Source organism: Crocuta crocuta, unplaced genomic scaffold, assembly GCF_008692635.1.
Source record: "Crocuta crocuta isolate KB4526 unplaced genomic scaffold, BGI_CrCroc_1.0 scaffold61, whole genome shotgun sequence".
Classification (NCBI taxonomy): Eukaryota; Metazoa; Chordata; class Mammalia; order Carnivora; family Hyaenidae; genus Crocuta; species Crocuta crocuta.
Genome location: NW_027528369.1, coordinates 7,299,635 through 7,309,923, shown reverse-complemented (window position 1 = coordinate 7,309,923; position 10,289 = coordinate 7,299,635). Strand labels below are relative to the sequence as shown.

The 10,289-nt window shown below is 62.2% G+C and overlaps 1 protein-coding gene across 1 annotated transcript in view; it reads right to left on the bottom strand.

The window, feature by feature from the left end:
* Positions 1-5,477: 5,477 nt before the first annotated feature.
* Positions 5,478-10,289, bottom strand: part of MLYCD (malonyl-CoA decarboxylase) — a gene marked incomplete at its 5' end in the record, with an annotated part of 12,738 nt that continues 7,926 nt past the window's right edge. Inside the window, 2 exon segments of the mRNA XM_077754171.1 lie at positions 5,478-6,686; positions 8,733-8,882. Of these exon segments, the coding sequence (XP_077610297.1) occupies positions 6,153-6,686; positions 8,733-8,882 (684 nt within the window).

The following is a 10,289-nucleotide window of genomic DNA, read 5'->3' as shown; positions in this document are numbered from 1 at the left end:
GATCGGCTGATTCAGACCCTGCTGCAGGAGGCGCAGCATTTTTAGCACTGGACCGTCTCTGACCCCTGAGTGACAGTGGCCTGGGGCAGAACGGGGACTCACGGTTCCTTGCCTCTCCAGCCACGGCCTGTCACCATCCAAGGAGCCACCACATCTCAAGCGCCTGCTGTGCAGCAGGCACTGAGCGGGGCCCCAGACGAGCTCCTTTGGTCCAGCCCCTCACGCAGCCCTGGGAGGTGACATCAGCACCCAGGTGCAGCCAGGTGGCGGGACTTGGGGACATTGTCTGGCTTGGGAGGGGTGGGACTATGGAAGAGAATTGTCTTTTGAATCTGCTTGTGTTTAAAGACGTGGCAGGTGGCACGGCTGCTGGACGAGCAGGCCCCTCAGCCCCCACCCCCGGCCTCGGTGTCCTCAGCTGTGAAACGGGGACAGGGGTCCTCCTCCACAGCCGGCCGCAGGGGCTCCACAACACGTCCTGGTCCGACACGGTGCCCCAGGGCAGGATGGTGTGGGGAGAGCCAGGGCCCAGGGCCAAGGCAGGCCGGAAAGACCCGGTCTCTGGTCTCTACGGAGAGGAGAGGTTTCGGGACAGGAGCAGCCAGGAGCACAGCAGGGTGAGGAGTGCGGTCAAGGCCAGGCGTCCCTCTCCAGGTGTCTGGACGGGAGGCGGCCCTGCGTCCCCTGTGTGCCCTGTAGTCCAGCCCGTGCTGGTGGAAGAACCAAGCAGGACCCCGGCCCTCAGGGAGCCTGTATCTAGGGACACACACACACACACACACACGTGCCTCGCTGAGAAGGCTACCAGAAGGGACAGGTCCCCGATGTGAGGACAGCCTGTCGGGGAGTCAGGGACACTTCCTGAGAGAGGAGCACTGGACAGGGAGGACCTTTCAGTCCGAGGGAACTTCATGCTCTGGGCACAGGGAGCGTGTGGGGTTCCGGGCACTGAGAGGAGGTGCAGACGGGAGGGCTCGGGGCAGCTCTGGGAAGACTGCGTGTGAGAGAGAGAGAAGGAGAGGAGGGGGAGGAGGAGGGAGGAGGAGGGGGGGAGAGGGGGGTAGGAGGACAGGTCTGATTTGCCTTTCAAAATGGTAGCTGGGTGCTGAGGTGGAGGGAGACCTGGGAGGGTCCTGCATAGACGCAGGCCAGCGGGGAGGCTACTCCTGCAGGAGATGAGGAAGGAAGATGGTGCAGGCGGGATGTGGGCGAGCCTGGGGACCGCACCGTCCGGGCTGGGTTACGGGCTGGATGGCTGGGGGCGGCCTCACAGGGAAGGGGTGGGGGAGGGCCCGCGTGCAGCCGTGGCCACGCGGAGTCTGCAGTAGGGCAGAGACGTGCGGGAGACGTCGAGGCGCTCGCTCACGCCTGGAGCGCTGGGCTGTCCACACACACACACACACACACACACACACACACACGGTTACCAGGCAGGGCTGAACCACGCACGCAGCACGAGCCGTCCAGCAAGCAGCAGCGGGAAGGTGGGAGGTACGTACTGAGCCCTACTATGCGCAGGCACCACAGAAAGACCTGGGGCTTTCGGCCTCTATCCCAGCCTCTACTAGATTCCCCCCTCCTCCCTCCTGCCAGGAACGCCTCTAGCCTTTTGGCGGCTCACTGTTCTGAAGAGCAGCCACCAGAGGGCGCCAGAGAGAGGGCGGGCCTCCGGGGGGGACGTGGTTTCCTGTCTCCAAGCTGGGCCGTCACAGTCCTGCCCTGGCCAGGGAGCCGGGGGTGGCCAGTGACCCAGGGAGGCGGCGTCTGCGGCCGAGGTGGGCCTCCAGGACCAGCGGGACCGGCCGAGCAGGGGCAGGAGGGGAGGCGGGGCCCTGGGCGGCAGGCAGGCCTCCCCGGGGGTTGGCAGGTCCACATACTCCACTGTGTGCGGGCGGCTCTCCCTCTGCTTGCGGCTTCTGAGCCCCTGCTGCGTCTGCCCAGAGCTGGCTGGCACTGGGCATCCGCCCCTGCCGCGCAGGGGCATCAGCGAGCGCTCCAGTTCCACCATGGACTCCGGCGTCAAGACCAGAAAGAGATGAGACCTCTCAGCTCCTGCTCTAACTGAAACCCGCCGCTCAGATTTCCCATCGCGCTTTCCCGGGGGCATCGACAGCGTTTTGCAAAGACTGGAACATTCCGATCACCAGGCTCCAATCCCCAGGCCTGAAAAGCCCCAATAGAGACGGAAGGTCTGGACGATCACACCCCACACGCCCCCTTCCCTGCCCTGGACCACTCAGCGCTGAGCGGACACGGCCCCCACCCCTGACCACGCTCCTTGCCTGTTCTGCACAAACCCACCCCCCAAACCTCTTCCTGCAAGACTCTCCCTGTCCGTCCTGCGGGCGGAGCGGTGGGTTGTTACGGCTTGAGCCTCCCGTCTCCCCGCCCCGCGCTGCTGGCACCCGAGTACATTCATCTCCTGAGTTATTGCTTCTCTTGCTCAGCAACAGTGCTGGCAAACCCAGCCCGGAGCTATGCTTCCGATTCGCCCAGCCCCTCGGGACCCCCCGGGGGGCGGGCCCGCAGCAGCACCAGCCTTACCTGCTGGTTTGCAGCTGGGATAGATNGAATCACGTCAATGATTTACAGCGTGGGAGAGTCCCGCCCGGGACCGTCCCCCTTTGCCAGAGCCTCAGTGTCCCGACGTTGCTTGCCCTAGGTCGCCTCGCCTGCCCTGCCTTCCGACTGTCTCCGTTCACTCCTGCTGGGTGGCTGGGCGCCTCCTCTCTGTAGCTGGTCCCCGGAGGGGGGTCGGCACCACCGTGGGAAAGCAGACTGGCCCTGGCCAGGCCCCAGGCCTCCCGCTCGCTCCTCCCTCGCCAGCTGCTCGGCCCTCCCGGAGCCTCGGAGCCTCAGTTTCCTTATCTGTAAACGAGAGACTCTCCCTCAGGCGTCAAGGCTGGGAGGTGAGGAGACCATGGGGCCTGGGGGCAGAGATAAACGCTATTTCTCGCTGCTTTTCTGGATGCTCAGAAATTAGCGAGGGGAGACATGCAAATACATTTGGAAACAAAAAACAGAGGCAGAAAACAGACCTGGGATCCCCTCCATCGATTTTGCTAAATTGCAAATAATGTGGAAACGGTCTGGTGAATGGAGGCCATGGGGCCACTGTCTGTTCTAATAGATCAAAATGGACTTGCTATTCCGAGTGCTTTAGAATCCAGTTAGAAACCTGAGAGACGTCCCCTCCATTTAAATCTTAAGTATGCCTTACGCTTAATTTCAAGCAAAGCCCAGAAGGAGCTGATCCTTGCAACGATGTTCTGAGAGTCCCCCCTTTCAAGGCGCACAGAGTAAGGAGAAGGCCCACCCCCTTGCTGGGGTGTGATGCCCCGGATGCCCGAGGGAGGGCAGAGCTGCGCACGCCCTTCATGGCTCTTGATGGGAGGACGGTGGAGGTCCAGCCCTGAGAGAGGACAGAGGGAGGAAGGGCAGGGAGAAGGGGAGACGGGCGACGGAGAGGGAGGGATGGCGGAGAGGGGGAGAAAGAGCAAGCAGGCATCAGTGACTCCGGGCTTAGGAAGTCCCCCCGCTTCTTCTTCCCAGGGGAACAAATTATGCCTGTTGGTCACCTCTAGAAATGGTCGACAGAAGCCAGAAAACCGCCACTCTAATTTCCAAATAAGGGTGACAAGATCCGGAACCTATACCCAGGTGAACACGACGGTGGCCCCTCCTCGGGGCTTCTCGGCAGCCCTGACGTAACTGTGTGCTGGTTCCCGCTTGTACAGATGGGAAGACCGAGGCAGAGTGAGGCCAGGTGGCTCCGACCGCTAGGCCACGCACTGCGCTTCAGAACAGGTCGGTCCCAAGTGCACTGGCACCCGCGAGTCAGAATTAATCCGATCTCCGGCAGACCCCAGGACTCAGCCTGCGGCAAAACCCTTGTGGGAGGGATGGAGAGATGAGGGGTGTTTCTGAAGCACAGACCCCAAAGCAGGGAGACAAAGGTACTGGAGCTCAGACCACCGTTTCAGGGGGAGGGGAGCAGAGGCTCCCGTCAGACAGGGAACAGAGAACAGCTTCAGGCCTGAACCTGGCAGTCACTTACTGAGCCCCTCTGTGGGCACTTCACAGAGGACGACACTGTGGTCCGAGTGGATGCCCAGGGTTCCCTGAGAGCAAGTGGGCTGGAGCCCAGGTCCGGGAGAAGCACCTACACCCATGACGCCCCTGGGCGCTGGGCAGTGACCCGCGGGATGGAAGTTCACGAAGCCAGGATCCGGAAACCTGCTGCCGCCCCCCAAGCCCACCGCGGGGACACCATTTTGCAGAGGATAGGGTTATGTACGCCTGGACAGTCTGGTCGTCCATCCCAGGGTGCAGGGAGCTGGGCCCTTTCGGCAGCCTCTGCCTTCTGGGGGCTGTGGGGGGAGGGGATGCACAGTGGGGGTCCTGCGGCACACAGGGTGTGAGCACAGCATCGGCTCAGTGCAGCGCGACGCGGCAGTCCGGCTCCCCGCTTCGGGGATTTGGACTGTTGACCCCTGGAGACCGGGCACCCAGCCACCCTCATTCCCACCCCGGCAGGCTGTCCGGGCTGCTGAGACAAAGCGTCACCAACCCTGCGGAGGCTGGAGACCCAAGGTCACGGGGCTGGCACAGCTGGGGGTGGGGCACCCCCACATGTAACCCCACATGGCGGAAAGGGCGGGGACTCTGTGGGGCCTCTTGTTAGAGGCACTAATCCGCGCACGAGGGCCCCACCTTTATGCCCTAATCACCCCCTAAGTCCCCATCTCCTAATATTGTCACCCTTGGGGGTTAGGGTTCAAATTTGAATTTGGGGGGAGGTACAACATTCAGACCACAGCACCATCCATGCCCTCCCACCCGGCAGCCGGCCCGTCTTACACAGCACTGGCCAGGGGTCAGGGGTCAGGGCACGAGGGGGGACGGAGAAAAACCCCTGGGTATGGCAGGGGCTGGGGGCTGGGCACACGGCCTCAATAGGCTACCCTGTCCGCTTCTGTGTATTTGGTCTGGAAAGTTCTGCAAGAGGAGGCTAAATAACTCGAGAGGGTGTGAAGCGTGGGGGTTAGGAATGGGGTCGCGGGCGCGCCCACCACACAGAAGCGGCTCACGCATGGACTCTCCCCAAGGCCCTGGAGGGCGAGGGCCCTGGGCCTGAGTGGTGCTCCAGACTCACGCACTAGGTGAGCTCGGGGCCAAGAGGGTCAGCCCCGGAACGCAGCCCCCAGGACCCAGAGAGATAGAGACTTCTAGTGGCGGCCCCCGGCTCGGTGTTCGTGATTGAGCCACAGCCCATGCCGGTGACGCAGAGGGCCTGGGGTCGGGTCTGGAAGATGAAGGGCCTGGAAGGCGGGGGGACCCGCGTGCAGGAGTGAGGACACGCCCTCGGACGCCCCCACTGCTCCCACAACCCCGGACCTGCCCCTCCCTCCTCACGGGACCCCCACACATGCCCAGCTCACGAGGGTGCGACTCTCGGAGGTGACCACCACGCTGACTTCAATAACCATGTTTAATGCTCCGTGGAAAAAACTTCCGTGCTATGAGGTTCACGAGAAGCCTGCGGTGCCGAACTCTTAAAGCCCACAATCCGCCTTGAGCCCTGAGCGACAAGGCCTCGTGTGCTTGACAATCGTGGCGAATGGCGTGCAGTCACGAACACCTGCGTACGTTCAGGATCCCCGAAATTTGAGCGAAAGGCAGCACGGCCCTCCGTCCCTTGGGAGCGAGTGGAGAGAAGTGGCTAAGACAACCATGGCTGATTTACGCTCTAAGCTTGAAGGGACATCTGTCTCACCCGGGCCACCCGCCCGGGTCCTTGTGAGGCCGACCGGTGCACCCTGGGGCCACGGCCAGCAGAGGCTCTAGAGCTTTCTAAAGGTGGGGGTACCACCCGCCCGCTCTGGCAGGGGGCCAGGCCGCTCTCCTGGGAACAGCACGACGGCCCCACCCGGTGCGCGTCCCCCTGCACCACCATCTGGCGCCAGGCGCCTCACTCTCTCGCGATGGGAGGTAGGACACGGCCTTCCGGTGCGGCCTCTGCTCCGGGCAAGAGAGCACGTGTTAACTCTGCTTTGCTAAAAAAGCCTCTTTGGATACATACCCCCCCCCAACCCCGACCCGTCCGGAAAACGATCCTGTCCTGAGTCAGGGACGTCCGCTCGAGGGCCCGTCTAGAGCTTGCTGTTCTTCTGAAACTGGGCCACGAGGCTGAGCACCTGCTCGGAAGCCTTGATGCTCTTTGAGCAGAGGTAGCTGGTGCTGTTGCTGGCCGTGTCCTCGGGGTAGTACCGGTAGTTGACCATCAGGCCGCAGGAGCCGGCGACGCCCTTGGGGCTCGGGTCGGCCAGCCAGTTGATGCGCCACAGCACGGCCCCGTTCTGCAGGTGGAAGTTCGCCACGGGGTTCAGGGCGTAGCCCCGGTGCTTCTCTCCGTACAAGTACCAGGCGCAGAGCCGCATCAGGGGGCCCTGCAGCGCCCTGACCAGCTTGTCCGACTTCACCCACTCGCTGCCGCTGAGCGAGGCCCGGAGCGCCTCATGAACGGGGCCGCCCAGGATTGCCGCGATCTCGCTACACTCGGAATCCGTGAGCAGTTCGCTCCGCCCGGCCTCCTTTGCTTGCGTGTTCAGGAGCCCCAGAAGCCACTTGGTGAATCCAGGGATCGGAGACAGACTCGAAAACGTCCCAAGATGAGGGAACTCTTTCTGCGGGGCACGGTTGGTGGGGGGAGGAAGGTGGAGAGAACACACACACACACACAGGTCAGCAGGTGGGTCGCTGAGACAAAAACGCCCGTCCACTCACATCCACGCGCTGTGAGCGCTGCGTGCTCCTGCGTGGTCTGCAACGCACCGCCGGGGGGCGCTCATTTTCTCCTTTCGAGGGGCATCTGTTAAGACCCTGACACATGACAGGCCCTAGAAGGATCCTGAGTCCCTGGAGTGAGCCTTTACGATGGCCTCCCTGCCCACGCCACCTCTGGGAATGGCGAGTTGGGGGACCGGCCCGGAGTGAGAAGGGGGAGCTGCTGTGAAGTGGGGCCGGACACGCAGGCTTCTGACTCCACCCCCAGTGTGGCCGGCACACCAGGCCCCTCCTGGGGACAGACCTGCGGCCACAGGGCCTGGCCTGGGTCAGCACCAGTGACTGTGTTCTGAACAAATCATCGCTGGCGTGGCTAGTCCACAGTGGTGGTGGACCGTGGGCTGGGGGCGGGGGGCGAGAAATGGGGGTTTCTTCGCATCAGACAGAACGGTTCATGTTCAGATTACAGAGACTTCTCAGCGACAGGTTTAAAAAAAGAAATAAACCAGCATTTTCTGATTAAAAATGTAATCTATGGTCACTACAGGTAAGTTTTTTTTAATGTACGATGGAAGCAAAAAACCAAAACCTACCCCCGAAACTACCATGGTCCACAACTCTGAGATAACTGAGTCCCCAGGACGGATAAGGTGTGACTCCTCATCTGTCTCCGGTTTTTACGTGGGTGAGACCTTTAGCGTCTCTCCCTGCTTTCTGAACTTGCGTCATGAGCATTTTTTCTTTCAAAATTCAGACCCATAACTTTAACAGCAGAGTGAGAGCAGAAGATAAGACCGCACCGCGGTGCTCCTGACCACCTGCTCTCGAGTGTCTGCCTCTGTAAACTGCGACGAACACTCTCGCGCGGAAGAGTGACACGGCCTCCTTCGGGACTCTCTCTGGCTCACAGCCGGGCGCTGGGACCAGCCAGCAGGATGGCTACAGGGCCGAGGGGCCAAACCTGACCCATTCGGAAGCCAACTCTGCGGGTGAACTGCCCAGGATCCCGCCTCTGCCTCTCTCCCCAGATACGTCCCTCCCCCCCACCGCCATTCATCAACACCTCAGCGAAGAAGGAAAGGAGGAGAAACTTCTATTAATTAGACATGGCTGCTTATCGCCTCCGGGGAAGAAGGGACAGAGAGTGATTCTAATGAAGCTGACAACCAGCTGAATGCTGAGTTCTCAGATTTAAGATTGATTATGAACTTGATACAAAGCACGTCGATGTTTTAATCCCACCCTGTCAGTCTCCACGGAAGGTTTCCGCTGCAGCTTCAGCGCTGAGACCACGCAAGTAAGAGGGCGCCACGCTCAGAGCTAATTAGGAGCCACCTAATTATTTTACCTTTAATTGGATTCTGCCCACAGCAGTTCCCTCAAGCCCCTCAGGAGAGAGGTTCAAAGAGGTAGACCCGAGCGAACCTGAGAACTTCCGCTGTAGGGTGGTGAGGGGCCCTTCCCAGGGTGACGGACGAAGTTATTTAATAAAAAAAAAAAAAAGCCAGCATGTCCGCCCCCAAGCTGCCCGGTGTCACCTCAACACTGCCTCGTGGACGATGGGGAAGCCCGAGCTGACGGGGGTTCGGGGCCAGAGCCTGGGAGGTGTGGGGGCCGGTTGGGCACAGAGCGTACCATCCAAACTGGGACGTGGGAGCAAAGGGGTGTGGCGACAAGGGAGCCGAGACCCACGTGCTCGTGGGGAGAGGCCGGGGCACAGGGCGGGAGGTCCCTGGAGAGGCTGATGTCCTCAGAACACATGTGAGAAGCCAGCTTCCAGATGCCCCTTCCTCGGCACTGCCCTTGCCTTGAGAAGTCTCAGGGCGCCTAGGACCAGCCAAGGTGCCCCGGGCCCTTTCCACTCCTCCCCCCGCCCCCTCCCTCTAGGTCCCCAGGGGCTGACACCCCGAGCCCCCCGCACCGGGGGCCCCCCACGCCGTGCCCACCTGCAGCTCCTTGAGCACTCGCTTGACGAGGAAGGTGCCCAGCTCCACGCCCTGCAGTCCGGGCTGCGTCAGGCTGATGGAGTAGAAGATGGCCGCAGAGATCCTGCTCCTCTCCTCCGTCTCCGACGGGGGACACTCCTTCACTATGGCCTGCAAGACANCGTGGGCCCCTCGCTTCCCGCGCCTGCCCTGCCTCCCGGGGCCGGGAGAAGCCGGCGAGGGGAGCAGCCCGGGGACCTCGGCCCCTGTTCAAGGTCTCGGCTCTGGAGACCGAAGGCCTGTTCCGGTCCGAACCCGCTGGGGGCGGCAGTGCACAGCCTCCACCGGCACCGTTTCGGTCACCTGGAGGTTCTCAACAAGCGAGGCGCGTCCCCTCGGTCTTTTCCGGGCCTCTGTGTGGTCAGAGACGGATGCCTCTCTCCCCACCAGCACCAGACACAAGCCGCCGCACGGCCGGCCGCCCCGCGTGGGCCTGGCTCTGCTACCCCGCAGTCACCCCGCTCTCGGGGCTCTCGCATTTCTCCACGGGCCGCACACAATCCCATGAGGCCTTTCTCTCAGGAAATGTACCTTTCTGTGCCCTTTTGGTTTTGTGCTACGTGCTGGTTTTTCCTCGGGGGAACACACGCCGCACAGGCGCGCACGCGAAGTCACGCAGGAAGACTCCTAGGCCCAGCCCCTTAGCCACGGTGACTGTGTCGCCGCCGGGTTCTGGACGCGGTTTTCTGAACCTCAACACTGAAGGTCACCTGACAGCAGCGGAGCGGGAGGCAGGGACCTTCAGGGCGCCTCGGGGCAGGGACGCCCGCCTGCGCCCCCAGAACACATCTAAGTCCTGACTTCCACCAGCGACATGACTCCGCGCGGAGCCCGCGATGAGCCCGGGGAGGCCGGGAGCTTAGCTGTGTGCGGAAAGTGCAAGTCTGCGCGGGTCCCCCGGGGGGACGCGTCTTCAAGCTTCCACCCTCCCTGCCACTGCTGAGGAGCTAGGAACGTGCTGCCGCAGGAAGGTGGGGTGGATGGGGACCCCGGGCCGGGGACACCCCGGGGCCGCGCTCTGACGGACGGGGTCAGGGCGCGCCTCCGCCTTGTGGCTAGTCCTCGCCGTGCGAGGTCGCCTCCTCTGTCTTTCCCAGAATTCTGCAGGTTACCTTGTGTTCCTTATTCAAAACGTCCCTGCAAATCTTTTTTTAAAGGTTTCAAAATACAAATGAAGCTTTCTTTGGTGACAAAAGAGACGTGCCTAACGTTGACGAGGCAAAAAGCACACGCGGGAGGAAGAAATCACAAGTTTTTCCAGAGCCGAACGCCCAGTCCTGCCAAGTCGGTGAACAACTTCCAGTCTGTCTCACTGGCACTAGGGATGCACGCACTTCAACACACACACACACACACACACGTGTGAGCACACACAGGCACGCCCTGCGCCCGCACGCCCAGTCTCCCACGCCCGGAGCGCCTGATGAGCCCCAGGTGCCCGGCGTCTCCGCTCCCTCCCCTGCCTCCCCTTCCTCGCAGGGCCCCTGCTTCCAGCCCCTGCCCTGGCTCTTCTTTCAA